Raw genomic sequence first — 24,835 nt, forward strand, 5'->3', positions numbered from 1 at the left:
GATTGTTAGTAAATGGTGAAATATTTGATGAGTTGCCATCTATACATTGATTTTATTAAGCAAGCTCATTCATGACATGTCAGGTGCTTAGGACAAATTGGTCTACTTTAGTTTTAAGGGACTGAGCTAGCTTAAGAGCTAGCTTAAGATGTCCATGAACTATCCCTGCTTGCACGTATAATGCTCTACATATTACTGAAAACATCATACTATTTGATCACCTGCACAACATACAGATATTACATTCAAGAGTCCACCATTTAAAAAAATGAACTGGAGAACCCATTAAAATTTGAAAAACAGGACAGAATATACATTTGAAGCAAGTGCAATAGCAATATTTAAAAGACATTTGAACAAGTACACAGATAAGAAAGGTTTAGAGAGACGTGGTAAATGCGCATAAAGAGAATAGCTTAGCAGGGCATCTTAGTCGGTATGGATGAATTTAGCCGAAGTCCATGCTGTATGACTCAATGATTCACTGTGACTCTAATATACATTTGCTGAAACAGAATTCTCTGATGGGAATAAGGGATGTGTAACAGATGGTGTTAATGTATTAATGATTCAACTGCATCATCAAATAATAAAAACAAAGTTTGTTGTGTGGTGAAATTATGACCTGAGTTCTTTCGATTTTTGTACTTTGCCTCCATAAATTCTATTTAAACCATCAAACTTATAGCAGATATTATAAAATTGAATATCAAAAATAGGACTTATTTGTAAAGTTCTTTATAATCTACTCTGTTGGAGTGTATATCTTCTTTCTGATTGATTTAGATATCTATTTTCAAAAGCTTGTAAGTAAAGAATTAGTAAACTGTAAAGAGACGTCCTTTGCACACAGAGTCTTTTACTGGATATTGTTTATTAATTTCACTACACACATGTTATGCCCTAGCTGTCCGTGGTCATCACTGGAACTAGAGAGCGAGCTGGAGGTGGGGAAGCTACAATTATACAAGAGACAATGGGGAGTGGTTAGTAGTGGTGAGGTCACTATGTTAAAGGAACATGCACTGATCTACATCCTTCCTCTTGGAAACAAAAGTGACCACGGCTCATGCGCTAGGCTCAAACTACAAGCAGGGAGCAGATAGAATGCAGCACAACACAGACTACTCGTACACACCGTACCGGACAGGCGGCCTGACCACTCTCCCAGAGCGGGTGCGCAACCCACCATCCCCTCCGGTCGAAGGAACAGCATGGACGGGTGCGGGTACAGAGGCTGGGGAACCAGGGGAAGGAGGAGGACTGGGAAGCGATACACGCGCAGGCGAGGGAGGGGAAGGGGGCTGGGGCGACTGCGGATGTACCGGAGCAGGAGGCACATCAGGCACCGGGGACTGGACGGGAGGTGAATACGGGACCGCGGGAGGCGGTGCAGGCTCGTTTACCAGCATCAGGTGCTGGCGGGTACGACGATACACGGTGCCCTCGTAGTTGACCAGGTACGACCGTGGAGAGTCAGCATTGCCGACGACCACGGCCAGCCGGTGGTGACCGGAGGTGGACTCCATCCGGACAACCTGGCCAGCGAACAGAGGTGGAAGGGGACGGGACGATTTGTCAAAGGAGCGCTTCTGAATGAGCTGCTTTTCAGTGAAGCGCTCCCTGACAGCGGCAGGGCTCCGAGCCGTGGGTTGCAGGGATTGCTGGGAGACGGGGATAGGGGGTCTAGTGGTGCGGGACATGAGGCGCTGGGCAGGGGAACCGAGCGCGGGGTCCCGGGAGATGTTGCGGAGGTTGAGGAGGGCAAGGTACAAGTCCGAACTGTCAAGCCGGCAACGTTCCATCAGTTCCTTAGCGCTGCGGACAGCGCGCTCTGCAAGTCCATTGCTTTGCGGGTACTCGGGGCTGCTGATGATGTGGCGAAAGTTCCACCGGGTGGCGAAAGCAGCAAACTCCGCGCTGGTAAACTGGCTGCCGTTGTCGGACTGGAGGGATGCCGGGGAACCAAAGGTAGAGAAGTGGCGGCGAAGCTTCCCGATGACGGCAGCAGACGTGAGGGACGGCAGCAGGTCCACCTCGAACCAGCTGGAGTAGGAGTCCACCAGGACCAGGTAGTGTTTGCCACGCCACTCGAAAATATCAGCGGCAACAGCCATCCACGGCAACTCGGGAGCCGGCTGCTGCAGGAGAGGCTGGCGCTGCTGATGAGGTAATAGGCTGTTGCAGGCAGCGCAGGCGGAGACCCTGTCCCGGATGTCCTTGACCATGCCAGGCCAGTAAAACTGTGCTTGGGCCTGGGATAACGTGGCCTCCACCCCTGGGTGTCCGTTGTGGGCAGTCTGGAAGTAGTGATCCCGCAGCGCAGCCGGCACCACAACCTTGTGACCCTTCACCACCACGCCCGCGTGCAGCACCAGTTCATCCCGAACCAGGAAGTAGGGCACGGCACCAGCCGGCAGGGAAGACCGTCGTTCAGGCCAGCCACGGCGGATGACGCCCTCAAGCTGTTGAAGGTTCGGATCAGCGACAGTGTGTGTGACCAGTGACTGCATCTGCCAAGATGGAACGATGTTGACGTTCAACACCATCAGGTCAGCCGATTCGTACGGATGGCGGGAAGTGGAAGGTAGTGGGGCACGGGACAAAGTGTCTGCCACGAACATCTCCTTGCCTTTGCGGTACACGATTTTGAATGTGAAACGCTGCAGCTGCAGCATCATTCGCTGCAAGCGGGACGAGGCTGCGTGGATGGGCTTGTTTAAAATAGAGACCAGCGGCTGGTGGTCAGTTTCGATGGTGAAAGTTTTTCCAAGAACGTAGTCTCTGAATTTGGAGCACGCGAACACCACGGCAAGAAGCTCCTTTTCTATCTGGGCGTAGCGCTGTTCAGCAGGGGTCATTGTGCGAGAGGCATAGGAGACGGGCAGCTGTCGGTCGTCGTAGAGCTGCAGGCAGGCAGCACCAAGGCCGAACCGAGATGCATCGCAGGTGAGGACGATTGGCCTGTTCAGGTCGAAGAACTGCAAAGTGGGGGTCCGTGCGAGTCTGGACCTCAGGGCCACGAAGGCCGATTGGTGGTGCGGGAGCCAGACCCAGGCATTGTCCTTCTTGGTCAGCTCCCTCAGGGGGGCACTCAGTTCGCTGAGGTCGGGTATGAACTTACCCAAGTAGTTGACCATGCCCAGGAAGCGCTGCAGGCCGGGCACGTCAGTGGGAGCGGGCATTTTGGTGATCGCCGCCGTCTTCTCGGGGTCTGGCTTCAGGCCCCCCGCCGTGAAAACGTGGCCGACGTAGGTGACTTCCTCAACGCGGAACCGACACTTCCTTCGATTAAGCTTGAGGTTGATCTCACGAGCCTTGTCCAGGACTTGGCGGAGGTGTCGGTCATGCTCAGCGACGTCCCTCCCGTACACCAGGATGTCATCCACAATGATGGCGCACGGCAACCCAGCAAACAGCTGCTCCATCGTACGCTGAAAAACCTCGCTTGCCGAGTTGATCCCAAAAGGCATGCGGAGGAAACGGAACCTGCCGAACGGTGTGCTGAAGGTGGTCAGGAAGGAGGAACGTGCATCCAGCGGGATCTGCCAAAAGGAGCTCTTGGCATCCAGGACCGAGAAAACTGTGGCTGGACCGACCTGTGCCGCGACGTCCTCCACCGTCCGCATGGGGTAGTGCGGGCGTTTAATAGCCAGGTTCAGGTCCTTGGGGTTGATGCAGATCCTGATCTCGCTCGCGTCCTTCTTGGCAGCGACCACCATGGTGGAGACCCACTGGGTGGGGGCACTCACCTCCTTGAGGATGCCCATGTCCACCATGCCACGTAGTGTGGACTCCACGCGGCCCTTCATGGCAAAAGACACACGGTGGGCCGGTCTGACCACTGGGTCGACCCCCGGGTCCACAACGATCTTGTAGGCACAGGGCAGCTTCCCCAGGACGTCATCAAATCGGTCAGGGTACTCGATCAGGGGGTCCATGGGGGCCTGCACCAGGTGGATGTCGCGGTGGAATGAGACCAAACCAAAGTCCTGGCATGCACGGGCGCCCAGCAGGGTGACGTTGTCAGATGCTAGCAGGAGGAACGTGAGGGGCCGAGAGGTCTCCAGAACAGTACAGATAACCGTTGCCTTTCCCACGGCAATCAGAACGCCTCCCCCATAGGCATGGAGGCGGGAGTTGTCAGGAGTAACCCTCTCCCCCGAGCTTATCTGCTCGAAGAGGCCCACAGACATAACATTTGCAAAAGCCCCAGTATCGACCTTGGCAGGGAAGGAGTGTCCATTGACTGTAACATGCACGGATGGATCCGTTATCAATGCAGGTGCACCCAAAAGCGAAAACAGCATAGAGTCTCCATGGGAGGAAGTCGTATCTGTGCCATGGAGTTCCTCATGTTGGTACCGGGAACCGGTTGCGCTATCATCGGTCGCAAGGTTGTTTAGACTCCCTCTAGGAGCAGGGACAGGTCTCCCACGAGAACGACAAGCTGCAGAAAAATGGTTCTGCCTCCCGCAGGAATTACAAGTTTTGCCCTGCGCTGGGCAAACGTTATACCTGTGTGACGAGAAGTTGCAGTTTGGGCATCTGCGAGGGGTGACCATAGTGGGCGCGGAGGGGGTGACCCTGGTCTGCGGGTCATTCAATCGCCGGCGGCCGGTGAAATTTATGTCCTGGGGCGCCGGCCGAGATACTGAGCCAACAGCAGAGGCCATGCGTGCGGCATGTATGGCGTCCGTTAGCGACAGGTCAGGCTTCATCAGGAGCTCATCCCGCAGCTTAGAGTTTAGGAGACCGTTGACCAGGACGTCCCTGATCATCTCGTCGGGTGTAATCGTTTGAAGGCGGCACCGCCGAGCCATATGTCTTAAGGATGCAATGAAGGCGTCAACGTGCTCCCCTGGAGTCTGACGCCGCGAGAAAAAGTTGAAACGTTCGATAATGTTATTGGTGGGTATATCGCACAGGGCAGTGAACTTAGCCATGAGACATACCGGGTCGTTGCGGTCCTCCGGAGGGACGAATTCGAACGACGCACAGCGTTCCATTGCCTCCGGACCAGCCAGGTTGAGGAGCAAGTGAGCTTTTATCGCAGCAGTTGCATCAGGATAGGCAATCGCTATATAGTGTTCGTAGTCCCGCTGGAAGACAGTCCAGCGGTGCACTATGTCCTCATCAAAAACAAGCGTGTCCGGACGACGACACGAGGGAGCCATGGCAAAGTGGAAGGATGGGACACAACTGGGACGAACAAACGCTAAAAATAAAAACCCGATAAACAGGAGACGCAAGTCTACCGCTCTGACACCATGTAAAGAGACGTCCTTTGCACACAGAGTCTTTTACTGGATATTGTTTATTAATTTCACTACACACATGTTATGCCCTAGCTGTCCGTGGTCATCACTGGAACTAGAGAGCGAGCTGGAGGTGGGGAAGCTACAATTATACAAGAGACAATGGGGAGTGGTTAGTAGTGGTGAGGTCACTATGTTAAAGGAACATGCACTGATCTACATAAACCAACAGCCAAAATGATATTCAAAAAATGATTTTACTGTGCAAATTACAAAGATGATATTGCAATAGGTGTAATGGAGGGACATAGCTCTGTTTACTCAATGAAGTGTGAGTGCAGATGTTCATGGAGAATATACATACACGTGTCATCAAATTAGACAACTAGATCCAATAACCTTATTGATTGGTATTGAATTCCTTGGTAATACAATGGTTACTAATTTTAGTGAATGAGAAAATGCTGCACTGATCCACCTCATTACACCTCAAATTGAATTGATATTTCTGCATAAGGAGCCTTCAATACACTCAATGAGTTTTCTGATCTTTTAAGGATTATTCATAGGTTAAAAAGAACATAATTCCAAATACAGGAGCTGCTTCCTTAATTTCATGGTTTTTAAACTGACTCGAAGCATTTCATTTCAGATAATAATTAAGTTTATTGCTTGATTTTATATTCTGCTGCATTTGCACTGTACTTTTCTTATTAGTTTATTATGCTTGTGGCTGAATCAGCAAAAATAGGATTTTCAGTGCATTGACCCAGGTGTTACAGTATGAATGCTGTCAAGAGCTGTGAACCTTAGCTGTAATTACACTAATTGACAATACCATTTTACTGGGTATTTCAATGGTTGTTACAGTTTGGGAGGAGCTAAGAGAATCAGCAAAGGTGGGCTTGCCCCACAGAATCTAGTGCCCACATGGACCTGTGCAAGAATCTATGACTTTCAATGCAAACAGACTTGAGTGCAAGAGATAACAGCAATTTCCCTGGTCCGCATGGTTATATCCACACTGATTGAAGCCTGTGGCTCAGAAAGTCAAGGATCCAGGGGCAGTGGGGAATACTCGTTCCGAGGTCCAGGAGTTTGGAGATAATTTTGGATGGGACCATGGTGTTGAAACCAGAGCTATAGTCAATGAATAGGTGTCTAACATAGGTGCCTTTGTTGTCCAAGTGAGAGAAAGGAGCAGGTTTTGGGGGTGGCGGTGACAGGTGTTGGGAGATGGCGGAAGAAATGGGTCAAAGCCTGGCAAGTTAGCCATTCTTAATCTTTAATTTGATTGAGATTTCATGCTTCTAAAAATACTTTCACACCATGTAATTAATCTTAAGGTAGCATCATTAGAAGGATGGTGTATTTTATTCTCATATCCTTCTTAGTTGTGTCCACTTAGAAATCTCTTTATTTGGCACATTCTGATCCTCTGAGAATATGAATAACTCTTCCTACTCTTGTCCATGAAACTATTCTTTTATTTTTTCTTACAACTTAATAAGCTCCCAACACCCACATCCACACCCACGCCCCTCCCACCCACATACACAAATCAGTACCTTATGATTATTTGGAAAGTTAAAATACTGAAAATTATCTGTGCAATAAGACATTGAGCCTAAAAGAATATTACTATATTTTACCTCTTGATGCATTATCAACTCTTTGCACGCCTGTAATTTATTCAGTTTTTGTATGTTGTCACCATATAAAGACACTCAATTCATAAACACATAGGTGGTCCCCATTCAATACTGATATGTGGCAGAAAATATGTCAGATATGTTTTAAGCATAGGTTCTACATTTACGCAGCTAATTTCTGGCTGGATAATTTCTTAATCCTCTCCCACTTCCTTTCAAAGTATTGTGTATTTCACGGAGAGCAAACATATATTGTTGGCGCAATCATTTCCCATACATGCCATTATGTCAGCTGGTGCAGTTCCAGTTAAAGGTCCTCCATGTTAACATTTTAGAAGATAACATTCAGTATAATTTGTGTAGGAAGAGACTGAAGATGCTGGTTTATACCGAAGATAGACACAAGATGCTGGAGTAACTCAACGGTCAGGCAGCATCTCCGGAGAAAAGGAATAGGTGATGTTTGCGGGTTGAAACCCTTCTTAGGACGTAGGAGAAAGCCTTTGACCTGAAACATCATCTATTCCTATTTTCCAGAGATGCTGCCTGACCCGCTGAGTTACTCCAGCATTTTGTGTCTATTCAATATAATATGTTGTATAACACGTGGGCTTTTCTACATTGCAAATTGGTTGAATTTACCTAGTTTTACTTCCACTTATCACAAGAATATGTGCTCTAGAAATTATATCGGATTCCTCCTTATTTCTGGATTAAATACAGCCATTCTACTGGAGTAAAAGTGAAGTGGATATCAGAATATAATCAAATATAATTAACATTTACTGTGAAAGGCCTCAGAGCTTTCAAATCATTTTGTAAAGCCTGTCGGAAGTGTTTCCTTTATTTTTCATATTTTGTCTTCAATTATATATTTTTAAATGAAAGATTACATTATAGCTGTAGCTATAGTTGCTATTGTGATCAACTAGTGTTGCACAAGAGACTTCAGCTTCAGTGCAATTGCCAGCAACGGGTCTAACTGAATGTGCTTTGAGGCACAAAATAGCTATTATGCAGTGTCTCTCCACAAACTCAGATTTTGCTGCAGGATAGCACAAGAATTGATTTTTTGTAAGGTTTGGGGACAAATGGAAGCTATAATTGATTAGCAATAGCAATTTCAAAGAAATAATTTCATGATGTAGCTGTTTGCTTTATTTCAACTACATCCATTTTCACAATGAGAGATCGTTTTGGAAATCACAGCAATTTGGGTGAAATTTCAAACATTTTCTTTTATTTACTGAGGTATGCTGAGGAAATGAATGCTTGGTTCTATATTATGGGTCTCATTTGTTACCATAAATTGTCATCTGGAAAGTAATTTTGCAGTCTTTCAATCTGAAGCATTTGGATTGGAATCTTAGGCTTACTCATCTATAGGTTTCATTGTGTATTACACCTGGACCTGGACAATAAATTGGTTATTTGAATGTGACAATAAACATTTGCTTTTCATGAAAATCATATGTAAGCAGCCACTCAAAGATAACATTCCACCATTTTAAACTTATTTTTCACAATCTAAGCCAGACCGCGTTTTATTGCTCATCCTTTACGACTCTTGAGGAAGTGGTGGTGAGTTGCTTTCCTAAAATGCTGCAGATTTTTTCGGTAAAGGTACTTTTTGGATGAAGTTCTGTTGTAGAGGAATTTCTAGAATTTAAATCCAATGACAATGACAATAAGGTCATAAGGTCATAAGTGATTGGAATAGAATTGGGCCATTCAGCCCCTCAAGTCCATTCTGCCATTCAATCATGAATGATCTATCTCTCCCTCCTAACCCTATTTTCCTGCCTTCTCCCCATAACCCCTGACACCTGTACTAATCAAGAATCTATCTATCTCTGCCTTAAAAATATCCATTGACTTGGCCTCCACAATACATTTCTCAATGTGTAACGTGGAAGAGAACACATAATAAGTGGCCTGAAGCTTTTGTCCTTCTTGGTGGTGGAGGGTGGTGAATCTGTGGAATTATTTGCCACAGAAGGCTGTGGAGGCCAAATCAGTGGAAATTTTTAAGGCAGAGATAGATAGATTCTTGATTAGTATAGCTGTCAGAGGTTATGGGGAAACAGAGGTTATGGGGAGAAGCCAGGAGAATAGGGTTAGGAGGGAGAGATAGATCAACCATGATTGAATGGCCTAATTCTATTCATATTCCTTATGACCTTATGATGTTAGGTTGTATGCTTAATGAGTGACCTAGGCAAATGACTGCCATGCATTTTATAAAAGGTATATGCTGAAGTCACGATGCCCCAGTGATGGAGGGCATGAATGCTTACAGTGCTTGCTGGGCTGCCATTCCTGGCCTGCCATTCCTGGCTGCATTACTGTTTTGGATGGTGCTGACCTTCTTGAGAGTTGTTGAAGCTACAATGAATCAAACACACAGAAAGCCACTTTGACAAGCTATTTTGTACAATGGATTAGGTACAAGATTCTTCCCAAAACTGGAACGCCCATGACCAGCTAATCCTCAACTCGTGTATGTATGGAGTTTGCAGGTCTCCGTGAGACTACATGGGTTTCACCCAGGTGCTCCGGTTTCCTCCCACATCCCAAAGACATGCGAGTTCATAGATTAATTGGCCCCTGTAAAATTGCCATTAATGAGAAAGTGGGATAACATAGAACTATTGTGAACAGTTGATCGATGGTTGGCATGGACTCAGTGGGCCATAAAAGACCAATCATGATTAGGAGTTCATGCGGTTGGAAGGGTGGCATGAGTAGTCAAGAGAGGGTGGTGAGGTGGTCAAAAAGGGGAATTGTAATTGGCAGTCAAGGGCTGGGGATTACCACAGGAGCTCAATGAGAGGTTCACTGGAGAGTTAGTTTAGTTAGTTTAGTTTAGAGATACAGCGTGGAAACAGCCCCCATCTGCCCACCAGTCCATGCCGACCAGTGATCGCCCGTACACTAGTTCTATCTTATACAACAGAGGCAATTAACAGAAATCAATTAACCAACAAACCTGCATGTCTTCGGAATGTGGGAGGAATCCGGAGGCCAATTCACTGGATGAATTTAAAAGAGAGTTAGATAGAGCTCTAGGGGCTAGTGGAATCAAGGGATATGGGGAGAAGGCAGGCACAGTTTACTGATTGTAGATGATCAGCCATGATCACAATGAATGGCGGTGCTGGCTCGAAGGGCCAAATAGCCTCCTCCTGCACATATATTCTATGTTTCTATTTTCTAAACCTCGCAGTTAAGTGGAGAACATACACACTCTGTGTGCACAGCTCCCATGGTCAGGATTGAACCTGGGTCTCTGGCACTGTAAAGCAGCAACTCTACTGGTGTGTCACTGTGCCATTCCTTGTGTGAGTAAATTAGCTAAAGGGGAGGCAGCTGGGTTGAGATTTCCCCTCGTTCTAATTGATCAATTGTTCTAAGCCCAGCTTGCTGTGAAAGTCTGCTGCTCCAATGATGGCAGACAGGTCAGGGTTTATATGCACTTATGAAAAAGGCAGAGGTGATGGTCACACTTATGTGGCACATTGCTCAAAGCAATTGCACAGACCCAGGGATCCCTCTGTGTTAAAGCATCAGAAGTGCGGAGGCTCTGCAATAGAGCCACTGGGTTTCATGATCTACATGGAAAATCCTCTATTTCCAATGACTGATTTATTTCCCTAGAAATTGTGTTGTACAGTGCACAAGAATATAAGGCAATTTAATCCAATTTCTAGGAATGTTCTTTGGATTATTGTTCCGAGACCCTGGAACACAGCCTAGTAAAGTAACAAATATTCTACCCAGTCCACCTGCTCAATCTTTGCCTTGAATTTCAGGGTCAGCGATTTTACACAGATTTTGTTAATACACCACACTTGTGCACTTAGCAAGTGTGGTTTGGAGCAGCTATAACTAATTATTTAAGAATTCAATTTGCACCATCTGTTCATTTCATTAATTCATTGCATATCATTTTGCAGCTGATGACTCAATTCTGTACAGAGCAGTTGGCGTTTTTTTAAAACTTGCAGAGACTGACCAGGTGCCAGCCTCGGAATGTAGTCTTGCAGTTGGCTGTGAAAGCAGATTTTAAAACCCTCCTGCTCAGATGGCCATTGAAGAACAGCCAGACATTCCCAGTGGCTTGGTGGACATTGTTTACACGGCTCGATCTGAAATTGGCCATTTACCATCTCGTGCTATTCATGGCCATATCTGCACACTGAAGGATTCCTGCATCGTTAACATGACAACGATGCCTTGGAGCTCAAATACAAGTTGTTGTTCTGGGAACCCTTAAGAGTGCACATCTTACTATGTGCTACATTATTTGTTTCAGTCATATTCAAGACCCTTCCGTCGGGTCTTATCATCACTGTATGGTTCTCATTTTTACTATAATGGTCTGGTTATGCATTATTATTGTCTGGTACCCTCTCAAAACGGACAATTTTTTTTATCATTGTTTATTGTATATTTTTTTCTGATGTTGTTGCGTTAATGTGCCTGGAAAGCTGACAAATTTGTAGATAAACTCCCAACCAGTAAATACTGGAAACTCAATGGCAGGGATAGTCACTGTGTCTACACTTCACCCTGCCCTGCTTACAATATAAAATTATCCCAGGTTTTGCATCACCCTTAAAAGCTTCCTCCCATGGCAGTGTTTCCCTATCTTACAATGAGGGTTCATAGGATCCTTAACTTTATCCATCATATTTTGTATTGTTCTGTTCTCATACCATCTCCATTCTTGATTTACCTGCCAAATAATCCCTCCTCTACACTCACGACTGTGTGGCTGGACACAGTTCAAACTCCATCTTCAAATTCGCTGATGACACCACTGTTGTTGGATAAATTACTGATGACCATAAGTCAGAGTATAAGAGGGAGATCGATCAACTGACCAAATGGCCACCACAACAACCTTGCTATCAATGTTAATAAAACCAAGGAACTAATTGTCAACTACGCAAACCTGTCTTCATTGACGGGATGGTGGGGGAGAGAGTCAAAAACGTCAAATTCATGGACGTACATATCTCTGAAGATCTGTCCTGGACCCACCATGTTGAAGAAATCATAAAGAAAGCCCATCAAGGAGATTTGGTATGTCAATGAGTAGTCTCTCATACAGTAGAGAGCATATTGACTGGTTCAGCAACTCAAATGCCCAGGAACAAAGAAGAATGCAATGAGTGGTGAACACTGCCCAGTCCATCATGGGTACTGATGTCCCAACCATCGGAGGGATCTACAAGAATTGCTGACTCAAAAAGGCAGCCACAGAGACCCACACATTTCACTGCTGCCCTCGGAACAAGGTGCCTGAAAACTATAACGTCCAGGTTCAGACGTAATTTCTTCCCGGCATTCATCAGGGTATTAAAAACTACAACCTCCAAATAAGCTCCAAATTACATAGACTAGGGGCATTATGGTTGTCTATTTTGTCTTTGCACTTTTATTGTTTGTTTATCTAGAGAGATGGCGTTTCAGGTCAAGACCCTTCTTCCTGGAAAGAAGGAATTGGTAATGAGAAGGAAGAAAGAAGGGTCTCGACCCGAAACGTCACTCATTCCTTCTCTCCAGAGATACTGCCTGTCCCACTGAGTTACTCCAGCATTTTGTGTCTTTCTTCGATTTAAACCAGCATCTGCAGTACTTTCCTACACATTATTGTTTGTTTGTTTGGCATATATATATATATATATCTGAGTTAGTCCCATCTGTCCGTGTTTGATCCATATCCTTCCAAACCTTTTCTATCCATGCACCTTTCCAAATGTATTTTATATATTGTTATTGTACATGCTCAACCATTTCCTCTGGCAGCTCGTTTCATTTACTCACTACCCTCTGTGTGAAAAGTAGCCCCTCAGGTTCCTATTAAATATTTTCCCCCTTGCCTTTAGTAGAAAGGCGGCTTGGATATGATAAACCTTCTAAAAGTGAGAAAAGACTTGCAGGACTTGCAGTTATCAGGAATCTTTCAATATTTATACATATTTCATTAAATGGGCACTTTTGTTTTATTCTTCCAGGAAAAGATTTGTATTCATTAACGAAAGGTTGTTTTGAAACATATTGATATAAAGCAATTATATATTGTAAGTAAGAAAGGAATAGATTGTGAAACAGAGTCAGTTAAAAAAAATGTTCCAATGTCAATTTCATGGGAGAAATATCAAGTGCACCCAAAACACAATAGCAATTTTTTGTAATATTTTCAAATCTGGAAAAATACATAATGGCTTCTCATTACTTTCACTGTAGAGATTGGATTAGCAGAAATGTAATTAAGAAAAATAATTAAGAAACTGTGAATTATCAATAAACTCTGTTTCTATTTTTGTTTTAGGGACATCAAACCTGACAATATTCTTCTTGATGAGCATGGTAGGTTGCTAATACCTGTTTATCTTGATTTGGAAGTGTTCATGTCTGGACTAAAGATTCCCTATGTTTAACAAGTGGTTTTGATGATATATGAATTATCCCACTGAAGTATCTAAAAATAGTTTAAAACAATGTTATTAGACAATAGACAATAGGTGCAGGAGTAGGCCATTCGGCCCTTCGAGCCAGCACCACCATTCAATGTGATCATGGCTGATCATTCTCAATCAGTACCCCGTTCCTGCCTTCTCCACATACCCCCTGACTCCACAATCCTTAAGAGCTCTATCTCGCTCTCTCTTGAATGCATTCAGAGAACTGGCCTCCACTGCCTTCTGAGGCAGAGAATTCCACAGATTTACAACTCTCTGACTGAAAAAGTTTTTCCTCATCTCCGTTCTAAATGGCCTACCCCTTATTCTTAAACTGTGGCCCCTGGTTCTGGACTCCCCCAACATTGGGAACATGTTTCCTGCCTCTAACGTGTCCAACCCCTTAATAATCTTATATGTTTCGATAAGATTGAATATTTCGATATTACTGTTGCTAGATCCAATTTCAATCTGCTTTATTTCAAATTCAACATCAAAAATTTCCTCATAAATCTTTACATATTGATATATTTTTTCTGTCAATTGAACAACAACATAGGGTAATTATATTGGAGTTATACAGCATTGTATAAACAAAATAATATTGGATTTCTCTACTGTATTCTAACTTTCTTACAGGCTTTCTTACAAGATTTGTCTTTCCAACCTGTGTGTTTGACTGCTTGTTTGTGTCTCCTTTAGTTTTTTTCTCCCCTTCACTACTTAAGAGACTTAGTGACTATCCAACAGAGTGGAAGTGATCTGTTAGCAGTTGATAGCATTTTGTTTGTAGGCTTTGAGAAAGCATCAGTGTCCTATTATAAGCATTTAAACTACAGAAAATGGTGGTGCTTTATTTTAAAATATCTTTTTAGATTTATATATATTTTTTAATATCTTCCATGATGCACCTTGTCTTAAAGTTCAAACTTCTAAAACTCCTACTTCATCAGATTTGATCCATGGAGATGAGGCAGCATCTCTAAAGAGAGCAACAGTTAATATTTTAGGGCAATGCATTTTCATCAGAATTGATTAATGCTTTGAGCTGAAACAATAAATATTTCACTTTCCCTAGATTCTGCTTATACTTCTGAGAAATTTCAACATTTGACATTGTAGTAAATGCTGTCTCAATTACTGAGCAAAACGCAAAGTGCTGGAGGAATTCCGCCTAAAGAAGGGTCCTGAGCTGAAACATTGCATGTCCATTCCCTCCTCTAACTTCTCTAATTTCAAGTAACCCTTGCTTTCCCACTCTCCATCTGTCCCCCATCCTCGTTCTCTGACCGGTCTGACCGTCCTCATTAAATTTTACATTATATGCTTTATTGTCACCTTCCCCAGCTAACAATAACCTATTCTACATTATCTTTGAACTCCATCCCCTCTGATCTCTCATTTTCACACCTTACGCTTCCATATCTCTTGTTTCCCTCTTTCCTGCCTCTCAGTCTGAAGAAGGGTCTCAACCCAAAATGTAACCTATTCTTTCTAACCAGAGATGCTGCCTGTCCTGCTGAGTTACTCCAGCATGATGTGTCTATCTTCCCGAGATGCCACCGGCCTTATGAGTTCCTCCAGTACTTTGTATTTTGCTCAATATTCCAGCATTTGCAATCCCTTGTCTCTCAGCTGAATCAATTACTTTTTGATCCATTGTCACATAGTTATGTGCTCAATGTCTTCTAAATTGGACCCAGATTATAATATGATCCTAAACTCGGATCAATAACCCCACATTGGCTGCATCTAATGCATAGTTTATTGAAGTAAAGAAATATAAGTCAAATTAATGGACACTATGTGATTTTATTTTACTTCAAATCGCCACGGATAACATTTTAAAATTGTTTTCCAGAAGTGTTGTAAAGGAACCAAACCCTAATTTATCATTTTGACTTGTTTTTCATGTATTTCCAGTCAACATTTCATGCTACAGTTTTCTATGAAACCTCTGAGGTATTTTGAATAGTGATATCATGGCTGAGCTAAAATTGTACCAATCAGTTTTTATTCCTAAAACATACATTTTCACTAGAGTTTGCAATTAATGATGCAGTTCCTTCAGCTGAATCATAATCCAGAGCATATCCACTGAATTGCATGAAAGGCAATACAGAGTCTGGCAAGTACATACTGTATATACCCAAGCAAATCAAATCTGTTTTCTTTGGTTGAATTGAGTGATTTGGCTCTTCTCAAATTAATGGCCAGTGGCAAAAGTAACAGATCATCAAAAAATGTTAACACATTAAGCAAGGATGTAATTTTTATAAGTGAAGGTGAATTCAGTTCCTTCTTGTACCAAGGCAAACTAGAACAAGACTACACCACACTAAATTCTAAGCAGAAACGTAAAACAAATTTATACGATATTTATAAGCAACAATATTTTGGAAACACATATTCAGATTCTAGCAATAAAATAATGATGAGGAAACAAAACCAAAAGAGGTTGCCATGGATAAATTAGTATGAAAGATTTGTATATTTGTGGTGTAATACGGAGACTGGGCACATTTTAGATAAAACCACTAAAGCTCTCGGATAAAGCATTGGCAATGTTAGTGGAGAACACCGGCAAAGCATCCTGATAATTTATAAATTAGACCATAAGGAAACCTATTGTTGCATTAAGATTTTTCTTAAATGTTAATTTATGAGATTTACTGCAAGAATGGTGAAACCTGCACATCCATAGTAAAAGAGTATAAGACCACATTGAGTATAAGAGTTATGATGCACTTTGGATTGGCCACATTTAGAGTTACTTTAACACTTTGGTTAGGCCACATAATACATGCAGTTCCGGTTGGCCCATTACAGGAATGAAGTTCATAAGCACAATTCCTGGTTAATACAGAATGTACAGAACAGTCCAGTGAGTCCATAAGCAAGAGGTGCCATTTTGGCACCATTTTACAGTCCCAGCTGCAGCTGGCAACAAAGGTGCATAGCAGCCATCGCCTCTATCTGGTCGTCCCATGAACCGATGTCCCTCTTCATGCCTGGCCCTCTTCAGCCCCTGTTCCTGCAGCCGACCTTGAGGGCGCAGAAGGTAAGACCCCTGGTTCTTCTTCCCCGTCCATCATCTGCTGCGGTCACCGTCCCCCTCCACCTCCTCTCCCAATCCCGGTCCACCAGAGTTCTCAGTTCCGCGAGAGGCGAGCCGGGCTTGCGGTTGGGCTGCAGCTGAAGTTTATCACGAGGGTTGCTTGGCAATGATTTCCCACGCAGGTGCTTTGTGTGTGTTTGAAGGAAGATGGTATATCTGTGTTTGTCTGTAAATAATTGGGATGCACTAGCAGGCATGAATGCTGATGTCCACGGAGCAGGATGAAGCCAACAGTGGACGTCTGGTGATGCTGGGCTACCACGGGTGAATGGTGAAGCTGACAGGACCAGGGTCAGGGTAAGGAGAGGGCAGCTCAGAGGTTTGGGGTGACAGCACAGACACCAGGATCAAGGATAGTGATCTGACTCTAGTAATCTGAGGGAAAGGCATTGGCTTTGAAAACGTGGCCTCCACTGCTGCAATCGGTTCAATGGAATTCCTCTATCCTACTCTTTTGACCAGGCTTTCTTTGTATAATGAAAAATACCCCAGATAAGAAAATAAAGCACATTTTACATTGGTGAAGGTGCTATTGCCTTGGGAACATGCTTGTGGTTAGACTTGGGTAGCAATGCTTCACTTGTCAAAAAGGTCTCAATACAATACCATACAATATATCTTTATTGTCATTGTACAGGGGTACAACGAGATTGGGAATGCGCCTTCCATACGATGCAATAAATTAATTAGCTAATCAGCATAAATTTAGACAACCCAGTGAATCAAAATTAGAAACAGTTTTAAAACAGAATAAAGTGCAAGTAGGTCTGTGCCGGATCACTGTGCGATGTGACCATCCAACTCAGCAGGACCGGTTCAGAGCAGCTATGGCCCTGGGGATGGAGCTGTTCCTGAGTCTGGAGGTGCGGGCGTAGAAGGCCTTGTAGCATCTGCCAGATGGTAGAAGTTCGAACAGACTGTTGCAGGGGTGTGAGAAGTCTTTGTGATTGTTGGTGGCTTTTCGGAGGCATCGTGTGTTGTAGATGCCCTCCAAGGCTGGTAGCTGTGTTCCGATAATCTTCAGAGCTCTATAGACTACCCGCTGAAGAGCTCTCCTCTGCCTCCGTGCAGATACCACACAGGGTTGCCATGTGTTAGGATGCTCTCTATGGTGCAGCGGTAGAAGGTCGTCAGCAGCTGTTGGGGCAGACCAGACTTTTTCAGTGTTCTCAGGTAGAACAGTCGTTGCTGCGCCTTCTTGACCAGCGCAGCAGTGTTAGTGGACAATGTGAGGTCCTCCGAAATGTGAGTGCCCAGAAACTTGAAGCTGGAAGACTCTCTCCACACTGTCCCCGTTGATAAAGATTGGAGTGTATTCCCCATTATGTGATCTACGGAAGTTGATGATCAGCTCCTTGATCTTGGAGGTGTTTGGGGACAGGTTGTTATCTGAGCACCAGTCCGCCAGGTTCTGCACCTCCGCTCTGCAGTGTGTTTCATCACCATTTGTGATCAGCCCGATCACCGTTGTGTCGTCTGCAAACTTGACAATGGTGTTGGTGTCGAATGCAGGAACACAGTCATGTGTGAATAGGGAGTAGAGCATGGGGCTCAGAACACAGCCCTGTGGTGTGCCGGTACTCAGGGTGATAGTGGAGGACAGGTGTGGGCCCATGCTCACTGCCTGCGGTCATTCCATCAAGAAGTCCAGGATCCAGTCGCATAACGACGACCTGAGGCCTAACTGGTGGAGTTTGGTGATGAGCTTGGTGGGGATAACCGTGTTGAAGGCAGAGCTATAGTCAATGAATAGCATTGCTGGTAACATTAATTATTCATCAGTGTATAGTAATTTAATATAAAAAGTTAAGAACGGAATCAAGTATATTATGTGTAACATACGACAGTCCCGCCATTCCGGGAATTAACCTAGTAAACCTACACTGCACGCCCTCAATTGCAAGAATATCCTTCCTCAAATTTGGAGACCAAAACTGCACACAGTACTCCAGGTGTGGTCTCACTAGGGCCCTGTACAACTGCAGAAGGGCCTCTTTGCTCCTATACTCAACTCCTCTAGTCATAAAGGCCAACATGCCATTCGCTTTCTTCACTGCCTGCTGTACCTGCATGCTAACTTTAAATGACTAATGAACAAGGACACCCAGATCTCTTTGTACTTCCCCATTTCCTAACTTGACACCATTTAGATAATAATCTGCCTTCCTGTTCTTACCACCAAAGTGGATAACCTCATATTTATCCACATTAAACTGCATCTGCCATGCATCTGCCCACTCACCCAACTTGTCCAAGTCACCCTGCATCCTCATAGAATCCTCCTCACAGTTCACACTACCACTCAGCTTTGTGCAAATTTGCTAATGTTACTTTTAATCCTTTCATCTAAGTCATTAATGTATATTGTAAATAGCTATGGTCCCAGCACCGAGCCTTGCGGTACCCCACTAGTCACTGCCTGCTATTCTGAAAGGGACCTGTTAATCCCTACTCTTTGTTTCCTGGCTGCCAACCAATTTTCTATCCATGTCAGCACTCTATCCCCAATACCATGTGCTCTAATCTTGCCCACTAATCTCCTATGTGGGTCCTTATCAAAGGTCTCGCTAGGGAGACCTTTGGGAGATCAAAGGTCTCACTTTTCCTTATATTAATTATCAATTATAATTAACAGATCAATAAGAATGTTCAGACAATTATATTTAAATGATACAATATTTTATACTTTAACACTTTGATTTTGTTTAGTCTAGAGATACAGCATGGAAACAGGCCCATCGGCCCGCCAAGTCTTTGCCAACCATTAATCACCCGTTCACATCTGTTCCATGTTATCCCACTTTCTCATCAATTCCCGACATATTAGGGGTAATTTTTTAACTAAATTTAATTCAAGTTAGTCAACGATCTTATTAAAGCAACAGGTAAAAGGAATTACATCCAAGTACACTCGTGCACTTTATTAATATCACATAGTAAAATTCCAATCCAAATGAATCTCGTAAATGTGAGCCTTTTACTTTACTTTATATGTCATGCTAGTCACTGGTGGAATAATTAAATCTGATACTAATAAGCAGTAAAAAAATGAAAAATGCAAAAATTAAATTAGGTCTTAATTGTTGAGTTCCAAAAATGAACCAATTTGATTTGCAACAATTGACCTCTAAATGAAATACAATGGTCTTCATTTTGGTTCAAATCCTCCATTGGCAGCATTCGAAACATTAAAAAACTGGATTACTTTGGTTGGATATGCCTTAGCTAAATATATCTGTTAGAAGAAGATAATCTAATCACGTATACATAGAACCCTCTGTTTGATAGTATCAGTGGATTAAAAAAAAGATAGAATAATGACAGAGAGTCAGCTAGATTTTAAAGGCTTCTAGATTTAATTAGCTGAATGTTCACCAAGAAATCATTAAAAAGATTCGAGCCACATGTCTCACGAAGTGCATTGCAAGATGTCTTTTGATGTAGTTGCAGAGTAATGTGATTATATTTTCAATACACTCCCTGACCAATAGCCAAATTAGTGCAGGGCAGAACCAGATTCTTTTTGCAGCCATGTCTCGAGGATCTGAGCATATTTGCCGCAAAAAGCAATTTGTTTTGTTGCAGGAAAGGACGATTTACTGTGAGCTAAGGTCAAAACCCAGGAGATCAGTGCAAGAAATGTCATCGGTCAAATGTGGCTAACATCAAAAACTTATGCTATTATTTATTTTAATTAAGTAAAATTTAAAGCTAAAATTTAACTAATCATAAATAAAATAATTTATTTTAATTAATTAAAATTTAAAAATAAATGTGTTTAAAGAACATAAGAACATTTGAACCCATTTAACAAATTAAATAGAAATAAGACACAAAAAGCTGGAGTAATTCAGCGGGTACAGGCAGCATCTCTGGAGAGAAGGAATAAGTGACATTGCGGGTCGAGACCCGTCTTCAGACTGGTTAGGGATAAGGGAAACGAGAGATATAGACGATGATGTGGAGAGATAAAGAGCAATGGATAAAAGATATGCAATAAAGTGACGATGATAAAGGAATACCCATTGTTAGCAGTTTTTCGGGTGTAAACGAGAAGCTAGTGCGACTTGGGTGGGGGAGGGATAGAGAGAGAGGGAATGCTGGGGTTACCTAAAGTGAGAGAAATCAATATTCATACCACTGGGCTGCAAGCTGCCCAAGCGAAATATGAGATGCTGTTCCTACAATTTGCATTGAGCCTCACTCTGACAATGGAGAAGACCTAGGACAGAAAGGTCTGTGTAGGAATGGGAAGGAGAATTAAAGTGTCCAGCACTGGGAGATCAGGTAGGTTCAGGTGGGTTCTTGAATAACAGATACAGTACACGAGGTTGGAGGAGGTGCAAGTGAACCTTTGCCTAATATATAGATTTTATAGGTTTAGGGGGATAAGCCCAAATGCAGGCAGCTGTTTTGATGTTTGCCTCTGAAATTCTTTCCATTTACTTTAGTGACCACTTTATGGACAATGTAATGTGTAATCATGAGAGGAATAGATCGGGTAAAGACACAGAGTCTTTTGTCCAGAGTAGGGGAATCGAGAACCAGCAGACATTTTGGAGCCATTTTGTGTTTATTAGTTATTTTTGCATATTGTTAGTATTACCTTGTATCCTGCTGTAGTTTGGACACTAAAGTATGCGTAAAATGGCGGCGCGTCCAGATGCAGCAGCTTTGCGCTCTCCATATCGATACAATTCATGCGGGCCGGATCGCTCATGGAGCCGCACGGAACTACTCAACATCGGTCGCGGCTGCGAACAACGGGTTTTTAAAAACCTCGGCGGCTTCAACAACATCCCGACAGAGCTGGTCAGAGCACCAGCAACTCCTAGGATCGCCACACCGGCAAGAAGGAGACGGAGGCAGCGCCGGGAGAGAAAACAAAAACGTGGATGGCACGTGGGGGTTCAGGCAAGGCTACAAAGGGCTCCACAAAGACCATCCTTACCGAGCGTTTTCCTCGCATATGTCCGGTCACTCACCAACAAGTTGGATGAGGTAAGGCTGTGACTCAACACGCAGAGATCCCTGAAAGACTGCTGTGCGCTGATCTTCACGGAGACGTGGCTCAACGCGCTGGTTCCCAACAGGGCTGTGGAGCTAACGAACCGGTTACTACATTGTGCAGACAGAACAAAGGACTCCGGTAAGAGCAAAGGGCGGGGGGCTCTGTATCTTCATCAATAACGACTGGTGCACCAACCACACTGCAATAGAGAGGTACTGTTCTCCAGATCTGGAATACCTACTGCTTAAATGTAGGCCGTTTTACCTGCCTTGAGAATTCTCCGTCGTTATCATAATGGCTGTATACATTCCGCCACAAGCTAATGCTAATCTAGCCCTAGCACAGCTGCATTCGGCCATCAGTAAACAGCAGGATGCTCACTCCAATGGCGCCTTCATTGTTGCAGGGGACTTTAACCAGGTCGACCTACATGCTGTGCTCCACAAATTCCACCAGCATGTGCAGTGCCCTACCAGAGGCTCAAACATGCTGGATAAAGTGTACACAAACGTCAAGGACTCATACAGAGCTCTCCCGTGCCCATCCCTGGGACAATATGACCACCTTTCATGTTCTTTATGCCAGCATACACACCTCTCATCCACAAGACCAAACCTGTAATAAAGACAGTCCAAATATGGCCTGAGGAAGCCACCTTACAACTCCAGGACTGCTTTGAGCGCACCCACTGGGACCTGTTTGCACAACACGTGACCGATGGCACAGAGGTAGACTTGGAGGAGTACACATCCACTGTGCTCTCCTACATCAACAGCTGTGTGGAGAATGTCACAGAGGACAAGAAAATAAAGATATTTCCTAACCGGAAACCGTGGATGAACAAAGAGGTACAAAATCTTTTAAGAGCACTCAATAATGCCTTGAAATCCGGTGACACTTCAGCATACAGTGTTGCCAGGTCAAACCTGAAAAAAGGTATAAAAAGGGCCAAAGACCTCCACAGGCATCGTGTGGAAGGCCTCTTCAACAGCACTGACACCAAAAGCAAGTGGCAAGGCATCAGGGCTATCACTGATTACAAGAGCAACCCTGCCTGCCCCCACAGTGATGTCACACTGGCCAGCGAGCTCAACACCTTCTTTGCTCGCTTTGAAACCGGCAACAACACCATGAGTGGAAAAATTTCGACCTCAAGCTGAGCATACATGATATACAGCGCGCGCTGCAGAGGATCAATCGATGCAAGGCTGCAGGCCCGGACGGAGTCCCAGGACGGGTACTTAAGGACTGTGCTGACCCTTGCTGGGGTATTCACCAATATCTTTAACCTGTCGTTATCTCTGGCAATGGTCCCGAAGTGCCTGAAGTCGGCTACCATAGTGCCGGTGCCGAAAAAAACAAGCATCAGCAATCTGAACGACTACCGTCCGGTTGCCCTCACGCCGATAATTATGAAGTGCTTTGAAAGGTTGGTCCTCTCCCACATCAAAGCCATCATCCCAGCCTCACTGGACCCACATCAGTTCGCTTACAGAGCAAATAGATCCACAGAGGATGCCATCTCTCTGCCTCTTCGTGCTGTCCTGACTCACCTGGAGAGACAGGGCACATCCGTGAGGATACTATTTAGAGACTATAGCTCTGCCTTCAATACTGTCATCCCCACTAAGCTCACCTCCAAACTCCACCAGCTTGGCCTCAGCTCATCAATATGCAATTGGATCCTGAATTTCCTGACGGAGCACCTTCAGGCAGTGAAAATGGGCCTCCACCTGTCCTCCATTACCACTCTGAGTACTAGCACACCACAGGGTTGTATATTTAGCCTCATCCTCTACTCCCTCTTCACACATGACTGTGTCCCTGTATTCGCCACCAACACCATCGTCAAATTTGCGGATGACACAATGGTGATCGGACTGATCTCCAACGGCGATGAATCAGCCTACAGAGTGGAGGTGCAGAACCTGGCAAGCTGGTGCTCAGAGAACAACCTGTCCCTAAACACAACTAAGACCAAGGAGCTAATTATCAACATTAGAAGGTCACAGAATGCGGAATACGCTCCAGTCTTCATCAACTGTGACAGAGTGGTGAGAGTGTCCAGCTTCAGGTTTCTGGGCACACATATTTCAGAGGACCTCACATGGTCCACTAACACTGCTGTGCTAGTCAAGAAAGCACAGCAACGGCTGTTTTTCCTGAGAACGCTGAAAAAGGCCGGTCTGCCCCAACAGTTACTGATGACCTTCTGCCGCTGCACCACAGAGAGCATACTGACATACGGCATCTATGTGTGGTATCTCAGCTGCACGGCAGTGGATAGGATAGCTCTTCAGCGGGTCGTCTGCAGAGCGTAGAGGATCATTGGGACACAGCTACCAGCCCTGGAGGACCAGTCGATGACAAGAGATATATGTTAGATTGCGACTCAAATAAAGACGACTAACTAATTCAAACACCGTGGAGGTCTCCATTATTGTGATTGCTTGCGTCAATAGGCAATAGACAATAGGTGCAGGAGTAGGCCATTCGGCCCTTCAAGCCAGCACCGCCATTTAATGTGATCATGGCTGATCATTCTCAATCAGTACCCCGTTCCTGCCTTCTCCCCATAACCCCTGACTCCACTATCCTTATGTGCTCTATCTAGCTCTCTCTTGAATGCATTCAGAGACTTGGCCTCCACTGCCTTCTGAGGCAGAGAATTCCACAGATTCACAACTCTCTGACTGAAAAAGATTTGCCTCATCTCCTTTCTAAATACATTATTATTATTATTATTATTATCATATCTATTTAAATAGCTGTATTTTGCAGTGGGGAAATGATCACTGAACAAAAATTGTGTTGGTTATTTACATTTATGCAGATCAAATGTAATTTCTGCAAAACTTGTTCCAAAAGGAGAACAAATGGAAGTATACCCAGTCAATAAATCTATCAACACTGATTGCAAAAGCAAAAAATAACACAATTCAGATCTTAAACAAAGAAGTCCTATAATTGTTTACTATCTATATTGACAATTTGGATGAAAATGTATAAGGTGTGGTCATATGCTTCCTGACAAAACAAGTCAACTCAACTTTCTTTCTTTGATTACATTAGTAAAAATTCTATCTTTTCACATTTGCTGCAGAAAATGCTGCATTGAGACTGAAGGAAAATCAAGCTATTGTTGTCTTGTTAATGAACTCAATTTTCCTCAATTGAGAAAATAATTTTCTTACAAATTTTCAATTAATTTTTGAGGGAAGAGCAATGATCAAAACAATGCTAAAGATGTCGGTAAATAGTTTGTTATTACATTCCAGTTGCATTCATGAATTTCTTTTATAATGTTGCATATTAAAAAATAAAAT

At 43.9% G+C, this 24,835-nt stretch overlaps 1 protein-coding gene across 5 annotated transcripts in view; it reads left to right on the top strand.

The window, feature by feature from the left end:
* LOC144600287 (serine/threonine-protein kinase 32B-like) overlaps positions 1-24,835 on the top strand; it is a 187,853-nt gene that overhangs the window by 126,054 nt on the left and 36,964 nt on the right. For all 5 annotated transcript variants that reach the window (XM_078411876.1, XM_078411862.1, XM_078411881.1 and 2 more), the window contains exon 5: positions 13,251-13,288. In XM_078411876.1, the coding sequence (XP_078268002.1) occupies positions 13,251-13,288 (38 nt within the window). The remainder of the gene's footprint in view (positions 1-13,250; positions 13,289-24,835) is intronic.

This window comes from Rhinoraja longicauda, chromosome 1, assembly GCF_053455715.1.
Source record: "Rhinoraja longicauda isolate Sanriku21f chromosome 1, sRhiLon1.1, whole genome shotgun sequence".
Classification (NCBI taxonomy): domain Eukaryota; kingdom Metazoa; phylum Chordata; class Chondrichthyes; order Rajiformes; family Arhynchobatidae; genus Rhinoraja; species Rhinoraja longicauda.